Below are 18,981 nucleotides of genomic sequence, written 5' to 3' on the forward strand. Positions count from 1 at the left end.
TTAAATATAAAAAGAATTGTATTTATATCTATATATATAAATCTTAAAAAGCTAAAAAAACAAAGAAACATTCTAAAAATAAATACAAAAATCTTCATAGCCTTCTTAAAGATAAATTTAATTATTTTTAATATCTTATTAGAGGCAAAAAAATAGATCAAAGTTTCCTAAGTATAATATTTCAAACATAAAATATTGAAAAGTAGAGATAAGATTTGATCAATATTAATAAAAAATATTCATTACCTTGTTATTAAACGAAAATTAATATTATTAAATCAATATTTTAAATTAAATAAAATAATTTTAAATAAAAAATTTAAATACACTTTTTCATAATAAAATTTTAAATCAAAATACCTAATAAAAATAGCTATTATTTATTAAATAATGTTTAAAAATTATAAAATTGAAAGAAAAATTAAAACCAGTTTTTGGGTTTTAAAGTAGGCAATAATTTTTTTGTTTTGAATGTTGAATTAAAATAAATAAAACTATTTAACACTTGCTACTCAAAAAGAGGTAGAAAAAGTAAGTTAAATAGCAAAATAATTCAAAAATTTTTCTATTTTAGCTATTAAAAATAATTAATTTATATCAACATAAAATATAACAGGATACATTAATTATTTAAATTTTATAAACATATTAAATACATCAAGAAGTATTTCTCTCATATTTGTAATTAAATTTCTTTTTAACTTTTTGCTAAAATAATAAATTCTTTTATTTGTCTTTATTCATGAAATTCATAAATAAAGTAAAATAACTTTATTTCTAAGAATAATAAAATATTTTAAACATAATACCAAACAAAAATTAATTTCAAATTTTTTGTATTTCAACTGCCAAAATTTAATTAAAATCAGTTAATAAATACAAATTATTGATATTTTTATATAACTTTATTCCTCAAGTCAAGTGCCTATCACATAACTTGGATGATGCCATTTTTCATAATAAACTTCATCTGAAAGACTGAGCCATTTGACTTTGAACTAGGAATTAGGCTATTTAATATGAAAAAATGCTTCATCTAAAAATAGTAAAAGAATTATTTTTTCAAATTTCAAATTTGTTGAAATTAGGCAAAAAATATTTTTGGTCCTAATTAAATAATATAAATTGAAAAAGTGAGAAGATTTTAGGAATAATTTAAAAATTAGTTCAATATCTTCTCTATTTAATAATCTAATAAAAAAACAAATAAATTTACAAATTATTTGATTAAATTAATTTTTTTTTTTGAGTAAACAAAAAAACAATAAAAAAAAATAATTTAATAATTTAAACTTTAAAAATAAAAATAGATTATTTAAGATATTTATAATTATTTTTATCATAAAAAATAAAAGATAAAACAAATAAATAAATAAATTGTACAAAATTTTGATAAATAAACAAATTTAAAATATTTTTTACCACTAATTAATTAATTATAAATAATTAGTGATTGATTTATTATTTTTAACCAAGTGCTTTTTTATTATTTTTTTATAAATTCAATTTAAATACTTTTACTTTGGATTGTATTTAGATTTATTAATAATTTCTATTATCTCATTAATTTCGTATTCTCTTTCTTTTTCGCTGTTCTTTTAATTTAATTACGCAAGACTTTACAGTTTATATTTTGTCTATTTATTAAAATAATTTTATTGTAATTAAAATTAAAAAATATATATTTTGTCAATACCTTTTGATTTGAATTTAGATTTTAAGCTTTCTTTTTCTTGACTGTAATTAAAAATTTTATTTTCTGCTTTTTGAGAGTCTCCAAAATACGGAAAAGAGCTTAAACTGGTTCTATAATTACATGAGCCTTTATTATTAATAAAAATGTAATATTTAGAGAAGAAAAAAATTTTTACTTTTATTTAATGGTTCCAGAGCTCGTCAGCTAGAATAAACTTTTCTTCTTTAAGGTCTTCATCAATGCTAATTATTATAGCTTCTATTTCATTATAGTCTTAAAGTTATTGCTAAATTTGTGTTTCCTAATTCTAAAAATAAAAATATTATTTAGGGAATTAAATAATCTTGCTTACATCATATTGAGATAGAATTGGCCTGAAGAAATGATTAAATAATTCATCAATATAAACCTAAAATCCAATACCCTCAGGTGCCTGCTATTTTTATTTCTAACTTTCAACAAAAAAGTGATCATATCTACCTCCTTTTATAAATATTTTAGCAAGAATATTTGATTCTTGATGTGTATTAATTTCTTTTAATTTATTGCTTCTCTTCTTAATAAATTCAAGCTCTTCGTAATTTATAATATCGAAAAGAAGTCCTGAGTGATACATCAGATTGTCTGGTAGTAAGCAAGTATCGAAATATAGTGTTTCTTTTGGAATTTTAAATAGGTCTAAATACGAAGTTAATTCTAATAAATATTAATGTATTAAGTTTATTTCATTTTAATATTTTATAAATCTTTCTTCAAGATATTCTTTAAAAGTGTCTAAATTTGCAGAGCTTATTTTGAAAAAACTTATGATTTGGTGAAATATTTCTTTTTATATCCCATATTAATCAATAAAAATTTATTCCAGTTAATTAATTTATCTGAAATCATTTTCTCTTAAGTCTTAAATTTTTTCCATAATAGATTTATCTGCTAAAATCTTAAGTAATGTCTCTTCTTAGATTGATATGCTTGAAATCAGCATATCAAGTAGCCCTGAAAATCCTATTCTTATTTTATATTTAGTAGTATCTTTGCAAAACATTCTTATAACTTCATAAGCAACTCTTATCAGATTTGCTTCATAATATTATCTAACAGAGCTAATGTCTTAAGATTAATATTCTTCATCCTTAATATAAACCTATTTATTTATTAAATACAGCAAATCAAAATAAATATTTTAATTTATGAGTAAATATAAAATTCAATAATAAATTTTTCGTATAAAAAAATATTTTTAGATAATTATGCTTGCTTAAACAATTAATTACAATATCAAAAGAGGCTCTCTTATTCTCAACAGGGTAGAATTTCTTTTTTTCAGAGTCTTAAAATTGAATGCACGCAAAAGTATAACGTTTTATCATACTTGAAAGCTCTTTCTGCAAAAGATTATCTCTTTTTTCAAGCTTTTTCATTTAAATATAATGTCGGGTTTTAACTTTTTGAATCCATGGCGTTAGCAAATTATCTGAAAACTCAACAAGAGTTCCTGTATTAGCTAACATAATAGATTTATACTACCTTTTAATTATATTATGATACATTTTAACTCTGAATTGAAGTCTACTCTGTTTTGTATTCAAATATAGCTTATTTAGGTATATATTTTCTGTTAATGGTACTAAAGGATTAGCCTCCAAATTTATACCTCCATGAGCTTCAAAGACAGATTTGATTCTATCTTATATCAATTAATAAGATTAAGTAAATCTAATAAGTTTGATGTAAGGCTCTACAGTGTATATAGCACTAGGTAGATTTTAAACTTTAAATAGATATTCTATGAGTTTTCTGTGATCTGCATTATTTGGGTTTGTAATCTAACTTAGATGCTCTAAATATTACTCATCTTCAAGGGTCTTCAAGAGTTCTTCTGCTGAATATCTTTTACTCGGATCAGGGTCAAGTAATTTAGTTAGTATATCCCTTATTTCCTTAGCATCATTTCCAACTTTCAAATTAAAATCTTAAGGAAGTTGATTCTTTTCTCTTATTTCTTTGAGTGTTTGATATTTTTCCATAAAAGTGGGGAGTGGGTACCACATTTCAAATATAATTACTCCTATTTTATTGATTTTAAATATCAAGTTATTAAAGTATTATTTTGCTTAATTTAAAATACCTAACGAAAACATATCTGCTTTAGTGCAGTAACTTGAAGTATTTTCCTATTCAGGTGCTCTATATACTCCAGTTCCTACACCTCTCGTGATTTCTGAGGGGAAATAATTATTTGAATTTTCGCTTTTTTTATCTTTATAATCTATTTCACCAGGTAAGCTACTGGCATTATAGAAGTTACTTTATACGGAACTTGCTCTTTTTAGATTTAAGACAGCTTTTCTTTCTATTTATCTTTCTTTTTTTAAAGTTGTTGCTAGACCAAAATCAACTAATTTAATTTATCCACTTTAATCAAGTAAAATGTTTTGTGGCTTTAAATCTCTATGAATTAACTCTTTTTCATGAAGGTATTTCAAGGCTTCTAATATCTGAGCCAATAAAGATTTTTTTTGTTTGGAAGATATTCTCTTTTCCCTTTTTTGAATATATTTAAAATTTTGCTATTGAACAATAAATAAATAACTCTACTTACTTTTCAGCACAAAAGAAATGATTATCTATCATCTCTCTTAAGGTACTTCCTCCACAGAACTCCATTTAAATGTGCAATAAACGGAAATCTTTACTCTTCTTTTTCTTGTGATGTTTCTTTTTATCTTCTTTAGTAAAAAAATCAGTCTCATCTATGTCTTAGATTTAACTTTCTTTCCTTTTATGAGTCTCTTATTTATTATTGGCAGTAGAACTATTTTAATTTTTTTATTTTTACTCTTCGTCCCCATCGCTGTCTTCAAAAACTATACCATTATCTGAACTATTTTAAATCATCAAATTAGATATGCAGGAATAATGACTATGATTATATTTGTTTACTAATTTTCAAATTCAAATGGCAATGAACTTTCTTCTGAAGATTCTATAAATTCGAAGCACATTGAACTTTCTTTACTGGCTTTAGAGGGAGCGCTATCGTTTTCTGATGAACATTCTTCTTCTTTTGAATCTTCTCTAAGCTCGTCTTCCTCTTCAGAGTTTTCAAACTCTTATAACGTTTTCTCGTCAGGTTTTTCTAACCAAGCCTTACATAATTTTTACATAAATTGATTATCTGATTTAATTTCTCCAAAATACTTACTTAATAGTATCTGACAATATGATTGTGCTGCAATATGCTCAATAATTTAACTTCTTTAAGAGTTTTTTTTGTTAACTCTTTTTAGTTAATATCAAGCTTAATTTTTTTTACAGCATAATTTAAGCTGTCAAGTCTGTTTTTAACTTTGTAAACTTATCCAAATCCACCTTTTCCAATTTATTCAACCTCTTCAAAATTAGTTTTATATGCACTCTTCAAATTTTCAAGAACCTTTTCCTCTTATTAATCTTAGTCTGTCGAAGATAAGGACTATCTTGATAAGTTAACTTCTTCTCTAAAATCTCCTAACAATTTATCTTAATACTCATATACAAAACTCTTTTTGATTGCATAACTTTAGAGCTAATCAAGACTGCTTTTATTTTTACTCATAGAATTATCAATACAAGACATGTCGCTTTGCTTAACATTCTAAGGTAGTGTATGTACAGTATCAGCATTTTCATCTTAATCTTCTAGTATAGTTGAAGGGTTTTTATACATTTGAAGTTACTATTATTAGCCTTTTGCTTATTGCTATTAAATCCATTCCTCATCAAATTCCTTTACAAAATCTAAAATCATACTACAAATATTAAACACACTCTCTTCCATTTTTTCCTATTACTTCTTTGCTACTTTTTTTATATCTTCAATGAGTTAAGATCTGAATTTCTATTTATTAATTTAATACACCTCAATTACACAAAAATTAATTAAATGTTTTAGAATATCATTATATCATTCAAAAAATATTATAATTTCTTTTTAACAATTTTTAAATATTTCATATTCCTTGTCTTAAGATATTTAAAATTAAAATTACAGTAGCATCTATTCTATCAGGAATATTTTATTTTGGTTCTACTACAAAATGCACAGGCGTGAAAGGATACTCAATTGTATATGTATACTTAAATCTTATGATAGTTCTTAAATTCTCAGGTATCCTGCTTTGGAATAGATCAATCTATATTTATCCCATTATTTTTTTGCTATGAGGAATAATAATTTTCATTTAGTCCTATAATAATATATTATAATTTCTGCAGTGAATCATATTAATTTTTAATTAAATAAATGACTTACTTCAAATATGCATTTTAATACATCAATTTCTCTTATAATTAAGTTAAAGCTTTCATCGCTTTGTTCAGTGGGTTTTACTTTTTATTCTTTACCTAATTTTTTTAGTGACTTTTTTGATAGCTTTTCTAATGCTTCTAGTGAAGGCGATTTATAATCTAGAGAAGAAAAAGACTACTTTATATTCATTGGATTTGTGCTTTAATCTTGAATTATATTTGACTGCGAATCTTTAAATAGTATATTTTCTTCATTGCTACCATATTCCTATCAAAGTATTTAAAATAAAAATCCTTATAAAATTTCACTTTTTACACAATTTATTTGAATAAAATTACAATATTATGTTTTTCTGAACTATAATTTTTCAAACCAGCTTATGACTGATTGAATTAATTTATTTCTTTGCCATTTGCTGATTTCTTTTTTTTATTTTTTGTTTTATTCTACGTTTTAGGAAAATTAGGATAATCTAAAGCGTATTAAGAGTCATTTTGCAAAATTTTATTTTGATTTTATTGAGCAGATATATCCTAAGAAGCTATTTATTTTTATTTTTTGCTACTTCCTCTGTTATCCTATATATATAAAATGGTGCTATAAGAGCCAATAAAACACAAAATAGCTTTCAATAAAATAAATGCAGCTAATAAAATAAATTTTATTGACCTTCTCTCTTTACTATTGCATATAATCCTATAAAAACTATCAAATTAAGACTGATTTTGTGAAATTAATTACGAAATAATTAATATCAGTGGTTTATAAAAATGTTTATATTTGATCAAACTTTATTAAAAATAGCTTATTTTTTTTATGTTTAACAAATAATAAAATATATAAATAAATAAAGAAGAAAGATAGAAAGATTAGATTCATTTACTATCAAAAAATTTAGTTGTAAATCTTTTACATATCATCTGAATTATAAATTTTCTAACGTGTTGTTGATCAAATTACTTCAAATATTTTTAACATAATAAATATCTTATTTTCTTACTTTGTCTGTCAATCCATAATGTATTTATTTGTATATTTATTTATAAATTCATTCATTTATTATTTTAAAATCTAAGAAGGAAGCGTTGAACATAAAATACTACTCGAGTTTTAATGGTTTAATAAGTTTACATTAATATTTAATATATCAAGCAAAATAAATTTATTTTTAAAAATAATTCTAAATTGTGAAGGTTAATGAATTATCTGAAAAACAAAAATGTGTCAACAAACAAATAAAATTAGACATAGGATAATGAAATAAGTATTAATGATTAAGTATTTATTTATATACATAAATAATATTTTTGAAATTAGCTTTGAAAATAATATTAAGAATAGATCAACTACTTAATAGTATATATATGGTTTATTTATGGTAATGCAGTTAATTAGGTTAATTCTCACATTCAAGAGCTCTTAGGTCATCCAAATCAAATTAGAGTCGAATTATTCCATAAATTTTTAAAAGTGGGTCAAAAAAATAGTTACTATATAATTGCATGTATTAATTATTAAAATTAAATGCATATTGGTAAATATTTATTTTATAGGTAGTTTTAGAGAGCGAGAAGTAGGAGTATAATAATTATAGCAGGGCAAATCTCAAACTCTAATTTTATTATAATTATCTTAGATATTTTATATGTTTAATACTAAAATTCACATTAGTGGTTTAATTACTCGCTTATAATTAGTGAGTTAATTTGTTTATTTATTCTGTATTAAAAGTTATTTTCTATTTCTTTAATATAGTAGTACATCATTTACTGAGTCTTATAATTATTTAGATTTTTATATTATTTATGCTAAGAGTTTGATTACTCTTTTTTTTTAATTTGTTTGTTTGTTTGTTTGATTGATTGGATTGTTTGTTTATTGTTAGTATAATATATGTTTATATTCATATTTGAAACAGAAAAAGAAAAGCTTCATTCCTTAGAAATTTTAGTGTTTGTTAGACAATTAGTTTACATATTTGTTTTTAGTAAGAGGTTTTTTTAAATTAAAAGTATGGAAAAATTTTAAGCTTCTTTTTTATTTATCAGCTAATAAAGCATTTAGAGATAATTTTTTTTTGGAAAGAAGCATAATATTTACCAAAACTTTTCATCTTCAATTAACTTCTTACTCAACCTTTTCTACTTCCATATTCAATGAGTTCTTTCTGCTTGTCTTACGATTAGATTAAGGAGGGCTTTATGTTAAAGACTATTCAGTTTATTATATGGGGGAAGATAATGCTTTGTTTGCTTCATTTAAATTTTTTACTGATTTTTTTTGTTAATTCTATTCTTTTTTCAGTTTTTATTTAGATTATTTTTCAGCCTTTTATATTTTCTTTTGAATTCTCTAAGGTTCAGTTGAGTTCTCTCTAGTCTCTGCCTTGTGATTATTTGAGTCTTCATCAGATTCTATGGTGGCAGCTTTTTTACTTTTACGTCCTCTTTTCTTTTTTTCAGGTACAACTACTGGTATCATAGATTTTTTCATTTCAACTTACTCTTCACTTGAATTTTATTCTTTGCTGGTTTCCTCTTCACTCGCCATATTTTCTTATTCCTCTAATTATTTTTATTTTAACCAAGCTTAGAAATTTTTCACTTCAGTTCTATTTTTTAATTCAGGGCGATTTTTAAGAAGAGTAAGTATGAAATCGTTGTGATCGATACTAACATTATCTGAGGCACATCTACATTATTTGGATTGAGGGAAAAAGTCTAACCATCCAAGTGTAGCATAATTAACAGCTTCAGCAATATTGTATCCCCAATTAAAACCATGATGGTAAGCTCCACTGAATACAACTATGAATTCACCAGCTTCTTGAGACATCTTAGAAATCTTAATATCACCTTTTAATTTCTTTATCATTTAGTAAGGATTAATCACAGTAGTTTTGTGTCTGAGGAATTCAGGACATTTAGCAAAGCTTTCTGCAAAATTAGCCTTTGCAAATGACTCAAGCTTGTGAGCGTCTGATCTAGCGATGCAATACCAGAATCTATAAAAATAATAAAAGTATATTTAAATAAAAATTATAAAGCATACCAAATTAAATTAATGAATTAAATTTTTACTTTGGTTTTCCGTAATGGAGGTAGTTCAGAGCTCCTAAATCAAGATCTTCTTTATGCCAAGCGAACAAAGTTTTCCAGCTTCCAATATATAAATAGGGAGTATTAACACCAGCAATATTAGAAGTCAAACCATCACTTTTAATATTTACAAAAGTAAAGTTATTTAATTAAATTAGAATTTTTAATTAAATTTAAGAATTAAATAGTTTAAATTACTTCATGATAGAGCGCATTTCTTTCATATTCCATTTAACGCCGTCATCGAAGAGACTCATTTGCATGTCTGAACCGTATAGAGGAGGACTGAAAGAGATATTCTTCCAAAACTGCATTTTTGTTATAAAAGAATTATGAGCAACGATTTGTTGATGGAAATTTGTTGCATAAGTAGAAATGAAATAAAAATCTTACCAAATCTTCAACCTTCTCAATAGTTTTATTATCAGTTACCTTATCAAAATCCCTTGCTTTTTTTTTGTATTCACGGAAAGGTATCGACTTTTTCATAATATGGATGCATTCATAGATACCTATAAATAAATAGAAAATGGTTAAAATATTTACTAGTATATTTAAAGAAAAGAGATTGATAGATATAATGTTTTTTGTTGTTATTAATCAGAAATGACAAAAAGTCATAATCTGATTGGATAATCTTTGCTTTCAAGCGATTTTTGGAATGAATTAATGAATCATCCCGCTGCTTGGGAGGGAATTAAATTTTCTTAATATAAGAAATTAATTTAAACAGTGAGTTGAAGGAGGGGGAAAAAAGGGCTTTTAAAATAGAGGAAAGGAGAAAGTTTGTAAAATTAATAATTATCCCTTTTAATTAAATATTTAATTAAAGATTGTATCGAAAAAAAAAAAAGAAAAGGGTTGTTTGAAGGTTCAAAAATAAGAAACTAGATTATTTTATATTTTATTATTAGGAAAATAAAGTAGAAAATATATAAGAATGAGTAGAAGTTAATTATTTACCTCCTTTGCCATAAGGATTTTATTCAATAGGGCCAACAATCATTTTATCATCAAGGCTTTCTTCATAGTCAGCCTGTCTCGCCTTCCAAGATTTGGGAGGAACGACCTTTAGGAGAAAATACAAATAAAAATAATTTAATTAATATACTAATCAGAATTTGAAGAAGTTTTTAATAGTTTAATTGTTTGATTTTAGTTAGTTAGCTAGTTAGCTTGAGTTTATTGAATAAAAAGTTTTCACACTGCAGAAGATTGGTTGATTTATTTATTTATTTATAGCTATTGCCTTAAAAATAAACATATCCACTAAAATTAAGAGAAACACATAGAATTTAGACAATAAATAAAATTAAAACTAAGCAAAATGAGAGCACTTAAAAAAAAAAGTTTGTTGAAATAAGCGCGATTGAATGAAAATATAACGAAATTGGGTTTGCTAACTAATCAATACTTGTGCGAATGCAAACAAAAATCAAGCATTTTCTAATTTAATGGCAAATAATAGCTTTTTAAATGAAAAAACATTTGCAAATTGGGTGAATTTGAAAATTAAACAAACGACATACTTTAACCATGCCATAATTTTATGAATATTCTTTTTCTAATTTCTCAATATAAGTGTTAAAATCGTTAAATTCCTTTTAGGTAGGATGAACGATTGGACAAAAGGGGATAGTATTTGAATCTGATTCCCTTGATTGCATTGTGCTAGTACTGGCCATTTTAAACCTTTACACCTTTTTTTAAACTTTTTTTATATAATTTTTTGCTTGCTTTGTTAAGACTCTTCTTTACTTTTTGCGATAGCAATCTTTTTGAATTTACTGTTTCTTTTTTAACCTTATTTGTTTTTTGATTTTTAAAAAGTACTTTTCTATTTTTTCCCCCCACGATTCTATTTATTTTCTCTTTTGTTTATTTATTTCCTATTTCTTATATTCTTTTAATTTCTTTCTCTCTTCCCACCCTTATTTATTTACTTGATTTCTTTAATAAGTCTTTTTTTTTGTTTATATAGTTAATTATCGATCTATTCTTTTTCTTCTATTTTATTTATCAAATAATCTTTCTTCCTTTTACTAAAATTTTTGAAAATGTACTAAATAGGAAGTTGATAAAATTTATAAAATTTTCATGTCTATAGACTAAAAATTAATTATAAAAAATGCTTTATGGGAGGGGGAGAAATTAAAAATTAATTATATTAATGACATTTGAATTCAATCTGACTCAAATAAAAGAAAAATTTAATTAAAAAAAAAAATATATATATATCTTAATCCTTTATAGAGTTATTTTTCTCCCCACTATTTGTTTGTTTCTAAAATTCTTAATTTAGAAAAATAGAAAATTAATCAAGCACCAAAAGGGGACTTAAAATAATCCTTTACTTTGATTATTATGATTATTTCATTACAATCATGTGAGTAAATTGTAAAACATTTTAAAATGTTATTCCAAGAAATTTAAAGAGCAGAAATTTTCATTCTCATAGGTGCTTGCTTTGCTCAAATCAAAAAAGTAAAAAATAAGTTAGAAATTTCTCTTTCTGCAGTATCATCGACAATGAAAATGAATGAATGATTGATTGATTGATTGATCTATTGATTGAATGCCCTTGTATTCAATATGAAAATCGTTAATTAAATCTTATTTTCCCTTATTAGTAGCTATTTACATGTAAACAATCAAATTACAACAGAAACAAGCAATTAATAAATGCAATGAATAGAAACTAACAATATACAATGTATTCTATTTACTAATTTATGTATTTTTCTAATAAAGCTATCCTATTTAAATTCATATCTGTTAAATCATACAAACATTACTAATCAGGGAAAATTTATTTTAAAATCTTTCTGCATTTCAGCAAAATAATGCTGTTGCTTTGCTTGCTCATTTAAAAAGGATATGAACTTTTAAAAATCTATCTAATTAATAAGAGTTTGTTTTTATAGAGTTGTATATTTTAATCTAAAATCTATCTTGATCAAATGCAGAAAAAATAAACATTAAAGGGTATTAAATTAAAAATTTAATTTTTTTGCTCCACCATTCTGCTCGCATCAAAAAAAATACGATTTACTTAAATTTCAAACATCTATCTTAGGATTATCAAGAGTAGAAAATTTATATTCATAAAGGACTAATAAAAATCTGCTTAAAATATTAATTAATTAGAGGCGATTAGTAGTTAGTTGATTAGTTAGTTATTCATTAACACAGTTTCTTTTTTTTTCAGTAAATTGGTTGAGAGTCGGTCTCTAATTGCATGTTTTTGAATTAAAATTGTTGGTAAATAAAGTAAGGAGGTTTTATTTATATATTATTTGAGAAATTTAGATAGTACTTCATTTTTTCTTGACTCCTATCATCTCCTTTTGGAATTTAAAAAAATGACTCAAGCATATTTATCCATTCGTTTATTCTTTACAGCTATTGTTTTTAATATTTGTGTGTTTAAACATTTTTATATGATAAATATAAGGCCTGGTAAAAATGTTGTTTTTTCAAATTCTTTTAAAATTTAAAAAGCAGCTCTCAAATTAAAAACACTTCATTAGATTTTAAATTTTGAGAGAAAATCAACGCCTATTCAGTGCTACTAAAAAATTATATAGTGTCACTTTTAATTATAATACAGTTGTATTGGCGCAAAAAATCCTTTTTAATTTTTCTTTGATTTATATGGGTAAAAGATAGTAGTTAAAATGTTGAAAAACCTACAATCATTTTTTCTGTATTTTGAAATTATAATATTTCATTTCCAACAGAAGGGGCCTTTAAATGTTGGGGGAAACTATTATTTTAGTTTGAGTACAAAAGTATTTCTGAAAAAAGTTAATTTGAAAGAATTTTAAGGGGTAAGCTTCTAAAAGAAAGGAGATAGATAGAAGATTTTAGATTTTTATTGGAATGAAGATGAACTAATCATTTTCAGGATTTGCTGAAAAGAAATATAAAAATGTTTTAATCTCTTGTTTTCTGCTAAAATCTATCAGAAATAAAAATTCATATATTCTAAGCTCCTCTAATTCAATGAAATAGATAAATTATAAAAATTAAAAAGTATTAATAGGGAAGAAATTGCGAGTCATTTATAATAGACGTCTTTAAAACTTTCTATGAACAAGGGCGTTTATTATAATTCAGCATGATGAGGTGATAAAAAATAATAAGAGGATTGAATAAATTATATCGTTTGATATTTTAATTTTTTATATTAATAAATTAATTAATAAGGCTAATCTGCTTCAAGCAAGCTTGGATACATGATTTATTTTTTTTGTTTGTTTGCTTGTTTTTTTTTTTGTTTAATTGGTTTCCCTTTTTTATATCTATTTACTTCACTTGCAGGAAGCTATTGCCTTGCAAGATAATTGAATAAATTCTTCACTAAGAAATCACGCATGCGGCCTTTGAATTTAGTATTATTTGTTAAATAATTTAGTTTAAATTGCGTTAACATCTCTCTCTTCTCAGTCTTTATTATTAGTCTTATTTTTATGCAAAAAGGTTTATATGAATAGCTTGCTAAAATAAATATTTAAGTTAAAAATGTTTTATATCAAATTTTCAGTTATTTTATTTATCTAATCCTTGAAAGCTATTTCAATATGGCTGTTTAATGGTGGTTTATGGATAAAAAAGCTCATTTTTTTCTCCTCCATATTGTTTCATTCAATTTTTTATAGCCTTTCACTTAGATTTTATGATTCGATCTGACAATAAAAAAAAGTAAAATAGTGAAATAAACATTTTTAGGAAACTAATCAGCTTTTTATGAATGAATGAGTGAGTTAAATCAACCGCTGCTTAAAATTATTGACTATAATTTCTGAGAAGAGAGAGGAGTACTAAAATAAAATGCCAAATTACTTTTATAATAGTGTTAAGATGAGGTTTTTATTTTATAATTTAAGGAAACTCCGCATCTATCTTTAATGGTAGATGCAAAGCAATATTGAAAAAATGTATTGAAATTCTTAGTATTAAGTTATTTTATCTGTATCAATCATATCCATCCTTTTTGCGATTATTCATAAGCACTCAAAAGTTATTTTTGGAGTGCTTTGCAACTTGGAGTTTCAACCCTTGCAGCGAAAGACGAGTGAAAAGTGTGCATTTTTAGAAATTTTTGATTTGATCATTTTGAGATTTAATGGTCTGCTGAATTTGAATAGATGACTATTTCTCAATTTAGGAATACTATTGCTATGACATGTACTCACTAAAATGAGCACATATGTGCTTGTGTCTCACAACTATAACATATAGCTATCCATCTTGAGCTTCTAAGAAGGACATTTTAGAACTATGAAAATATTTTCTACATTAATCGCATGGATAATCTTCTAATTAATATTATCCAACAAGGAATTCATTAGAGTCTATCATTTTCATCACAGAATTGTTGGCAAACAATGTAACGAAATAGTTGCTTCCACTGCTAGAGTTTTCAATCAAAAGGATATCCTTTGCTTTAGATTCTCCTTTGTACAAAGTTTTAATGAGTTTCTTTTCTTTTATATCCCACAACTTTATATGATTACGCTCACTGGTAACAATATAATCAGGATTAGTCTTAAGCGACACAAAGCAATTAACACTGTTTGCCTCCTCAAGACGTTTGATCTGTGTGCATCTAATTAACTTGTTCTTAGTAGGAGATAAAACTTCTTTACCAACTTTGGTAGAAGCATCTTTATCTTATAATTAACTTACAGTCTAAATCATTTATGGTTTATCATACCCTAAATTAATATGAGGATTTGTATTATTTGCTTAAGCGCTTTCAGCTTCCTCATACTAGTTAAATGGTATTTTTTGAGACTATTAAATATTATTGAAATACCCAAATCCAGTGGATATTTCATCACTCTGCTACTCTTAATCATAATCTAGTTTCCATAAGATAATACCACCTTAGTTGTAGTCCATTCTATGAGCAGAAATAAACATTTCTTGCTTTTTAATTAAAGAAAGACGATGAACAATCTATCCTTGAGTATCAAGCTTAAATAAGAGGTTATCTTGTACGTAATCCCAAATAAAAATTCTTCCATCCCAATCACCACAACACAAATTATTGTTGTCTTGAAGATCTAATAGAGACATTCCTCTAAAGAATCCTTCTTTTCTAAATTCCATGATTGGATATATTTTTTAGTTTCTAATAAAATTAGTATCCCAAATCTTAACTGAATTTTCACTACCTCCTAGCTGTTATAATTAAAAAGTAAATTTTTATCCTATAAAAATGTATTAAAAATAAATGTAAGCATATAAATAAATGTTGCACATATTTTATAAAGAAATAATAAAAATTTACAAGTCTAAAGCCATATTCACTCATTTTTCTTTCTGGATTTTCAAGTATTTGTTCTGCTACACTCTTAAATACAGAAGTATCCTTAAAGAGCTTGAGTGTAGAAAGGGAATAAATCCAGTTTTTGCATTCTATTTCTTGCAATAGTTTATTTGCTTCCATTAGATAAATTTATATGTAGTTATTTGTCAATCCAATAGCAACTATGTTCTCTGCTAATACAGCAAGAGAAGTGACACATACATTTTCGTTTATTTGCAGAGATTTGGTTGATTAGCTTCTTTCTAAAAAGAAGTTCTTTTATTCTTATCTAATTAAGCAGTTTTTTTTTTCATGTGAAAATGCAATTTATTGCTTCTCAATACCTAAAAAAATAAAATAAAATTTTAAATAAATAAAACTATTATCTATCTAAATCTATAATTTACTTTCTGAAAAGCTTTAGTCTATTATATATGTTTTCGATCTTTCTTTTTTCAACGGTGAGTTAGGCCAGTCTTTACTGTTAATTCTAATATCTCCTATTAAAGGAGAATTATCATTTTGATTCTTACTCATGCTTAGATTTTGATGCTTACTTTTATACTAAAGTTCATTCTTTAAGAAAATATCGCTAGAATTTAATTAATCTTGATCTTCAAAGAACTGAAATTCAGGCATTCTTGGGTTTACTGTAAATCTAGAAGTCACATTCCTTGTATATCTGTTAGAATTAGGATCAGTAATATTAGTACTTTAAGTTATACTCTATTACTACTATAAATCTTCAAATAAAAATTTTTCTAAGGGAGTATTTAGAAGATTTTATTCTATGCTTTCAATAATTTTGTTGCTTAAAAGCTCTATCTTTTTTATTATTTAAAGTATGAATTTTATTAAAATTAAAAAACAAATATTTTTTTGGGAAAAAAATCTTATTGTTTGTCAAAGTAAAAATTATTTTATTCAGTTAAAAAAATGGTATCTAATTCTTTATTTTTGTTGATATAAAAATCAAAAATAAATTATAAAACAAATAAATACACCAAAATTTGAAATTAGGAAAGAAGGAGGGTAATTTTCAATTAAATCAAAATTGATATTTAGCTATTTTGAGTATTTGGAGTATGAATTAATTAATTAACTAATATTGATTTGATTAATTTTAGTTATATGATTTAATGAATGATTAAAGTTAATTTTAAGCGTTTTATTCAAAAATAATGAAAGACAGAGGCTGGTATTTAAAGAAAATAACATCATTTTTACTTTATTTGTTTATTTGACTGATTAATTTTTAAGATTAGAAAGTAAAACAAACAATTAAAAAATAATGATTGATGAAAAAGAAATTAAAGCAAAAAGAAGAAGAAAAACAAAAACAAAAGAGTCTTTGAATAAATTAATTAATTAATTAATTAAATCAATGAGAAGCAAAAAAAAATAATTACACCAATTGCTTGATATTAAATTTTACAAGTAAATGAAAATTGAAAATTTTTAGCACACAAAGCAAAATTAAAAATATTTTACCTGCAGTTTGATGCTGCTCAGTGAAAAAACTTCAAAATTATGGGATTAATATGTGGGTGGATTAGTTGTTTGATCGGTCAACAATATTGACAAATCATGTATTGAATTCATATTATATTCCGTTGCTTTATCTTCTACAGTATATTTTTTCAACATCTTATTGATTTCTTTCAAAAAATGAATAGCTTCTTCTTCGTTGCTGTTATTAAGTCTCTTGTACAAATTTTTATATTCTGAGCATTCGCGAAGTATTTTATATTCAGCACCATTACCTGCATCTAGCTAACTCTTAAAATGGGAGTAGTTTTTCTTGTAAATTTTAAGTTGCTCATCCATTTTTCTATTCAAATCTGCCTTTATTCCCTCCATCTACTGCTAGAAGGTTTCGACTATAGTCTATATGTCCTTCTCAATTTTTGACTTTTATAGCTATATGAATTTTTCAAATTCTTGTATATTTTACTTTTCGCTAAAAGTCAACTAGTCGAAATTTTCTCTGAACACCTCTTAGTTGTTTTCAGGACAAACCACTTAAAATCTTTTTGCAATCATTTAAATGCCTACCTCAATAGGTTGGATGAATTTTGAGCATTCGTCCTTATGACGCATGTCCTTTTGTATGCATACTTAACAAAATAATTAATCCTATCGATCGCAGTTGGGATTGCAACATATTTCTGTCACAAGTTGGTTATCGTGCTTTTCACAAAATATCTTTAATTATAAATCTTCATCAAATTATCCGATGATCTGGTCCTACAATTTTATACGATCGCTGCTAATCTTGCTTGATAAATCTTTGGACACTGACATTTTCTTTTTATTTCTATATGAAATGTAAACTTGCTTTGGTTTGAGCTTATGGGATTATATGGCTATTTTTCGATTTTCACTTGATTTATTTTCCCTATTTATTAATTGTTTGCTATCGCCTTAGTCTTACTTTAAATCTAAACTAATTTAATTTACTTAATGATTATTTGTTTTAATAATTCTTTTAAGCAAATTTTTATGTATTTTTCTTTTATTGTTTGCAACAAGCTATAAATTTCAATGTTTATTTGCATTCAATCTCTTTATCTTCTTAACTATTTTCTTTATTTTATAAATTTTCTTTTTCTTCTTCTTCATTCATAATTTATTAGCTATCCATTTAGTTTTTTACTTACCTACCTACCCACCTATTATTTTTTTATGATTTTTGTATAACATCTTACAAACAAATTTCCCATCTTGTTTATAAATTAATTGAATATTTTCTCAAAACCTCTTCATTACTTTCATAATAAGAAGTAATGAATAAATTTACTATATATTTTTTAATTAATCTATTCTATTTTTAACTTATCAATAAAAAAGTAATTCAAAATATCAAAATTTTTTAATTTAAAATGAGAATTTAATTTAAATTTTACCCAACCATATATTAATTTCAAATATAAATAATCTTAGTAATTTTATTTAATTAATATGTGATAATCAGTATCTTATTTTAAAATTTATTTGTTAAAAATTTTAGTTTATTTCATTATTAAAAAAAATTATTATGAAAAAATAAAATAAATTGAAATTAACTAATATTTTAATTAGAATTTCTCAATAATGATTAATTTTTATAAGTTCATATTTTTGTATCCTAAAAAGTATATCTTTTATTTTTAGTTTTTTAAACTATTTTAAGTTATAAAAATTAATATGAATTAAATTTTATAAAAAGTATTAAATCATTTATTTTCCAAAGTTTTAACTATTCAAAACGTTTAATCAATTTCATTTTTCATAATAATTTTATTTTATTAAAAAGATAAGCAATTAATTAGTTTGAAAAAATAGATATCAAAAATTATTTTTCAAAATAAACTAAAAATTATTCAAAATTATATTTTTTAAAGCATTTTTTGTAAAGATTTTATTTAATATATACAAATATTTATTTAAATAAATACCAATAGATTCTTTTTATTTAAATAGCTTTTTTTATGTTAAAATTTGTAATTTTTAAATAAATAATTCTCTTATGAGTTTCTTTAAAACTCTAAAAACAAAAGTAAAGAAGAGATATTTTTATTAAATCAACTAAAAATATTTAAAA

The 18,981-nt window shown here is 23.9% G+C and overlaps 4 protein-coding genes across 4 annotated transcripts; 1 reads left to right on the plus strand and 3 right to left on the minus strand. All coding sequences in view use genetic code 6, as the record gives it.

The window, feature by feature from the left end:
- Window positions 1-1,502: 1,502 nt before the first annotated feature.
- Window positions 1,503-6,674, minus strand: TTHERM_00467680 (Serine/Threonine kinase domain protein; the record flags this gene model as incomplete). Its single annotated transcript, XM_001025064.2, has 13 exons — window positions 1,503-1,637; window positions 1,697-1,822; window positions 1,872-2,003; window positions 2,049-2,837; window positions 2,968-3,761; window positions 3,822-4,237; window positions 4,296-4,577; window positions 4,637-4,842; window positions 4,899-5,573; window positions 5,725-5,922; window positions 5,988-6,251; window positions 6,323-6,562; window positions 6,654-6,674. 13 exons carry the CDS (start codon window positions 6,672-6,674, stop codon window positions 1,503-1,505), a joined length of 4,278 nt encoding a protein of 1,425 aa, XP_001025064.2.
- Window positions 6,675-8,099: 1,425 nt separating this feature from the next.
- On the minus strand, window positions 8,100-10,767 carry TTHERM_00467690 (jumonji domain protein; the record flags this gene model as incomplete). Its single annotated transcript, XM_001025065.2, has 6 exons — window positions 8,100-8,988; window positions 9,065-9,199; window positions 9,281-9,390; window positions 9,476-9,594; window positions 10,046-10,151; window positions 10,612-10,767. 6 exons carry the CDS (start codon window positions 10,765-10,767, stop codon window positions 8,100-8,102), a joined length of 1,515 nt encoding a protein of 504 aa, XP_001025065.2.
- Window positions 10,768-11,769: 1,002 nt separating this feature from the next.
- On the plus strand, window positions 11,770-12,330 carry TTHERM_000467737 (transmembrane protein, putative; the record flags this gene model as incomplete). Its single annotated transcript, XM_012800258.1, has 1 exon — window positions 11,770-12,330. One exon carries the CDS (start codon window positions 11,770-11,772, stop codon window positions 12,328-12,330), a length of 561 nt encoding a protein of 186 aa, XP_012655712.1.
- Window positions 12,331-14,098: 1,768 nt separating this feature from the next.
- On the minus strand, window positions 14,099-17,702 carry TTHERM_00467738 (hypothetical protein; the record flags this gene model as incomplete). The annotated part of the gene is made up of 4 exons (XM_001470994.1): window positions 14,099-15,271; window positions 15,381-15,742; window positions 15,806-16,223; window positions 16,890-17,702. 4 exons carry the CDS (start codon window positions 17,700-17,702, stop codon window positions 14,099-14,101), a joined length of 2,766 nt encoding a protein of 921 aa, XP_001471044.1.
- Between the last annotated feature and the right edge of the window lie 1,279 nt (window positions 17,703-18,981).

The sequence above is a fragment of the Tetrahymena thermophila genome (assembly GCF_000189635.1).
Source record: "Tetrahymena thermophila SB210 genomic scaffold scf_8254371, whole genome shotgun sequence".
NCBI classification, from domain to species: Eukaryota; Ciliophora; class Oligohymenophorea; order Hymenostomatida; family Tetrahymenidae; genus Tetrahymena; species Tetrahymena thermophila.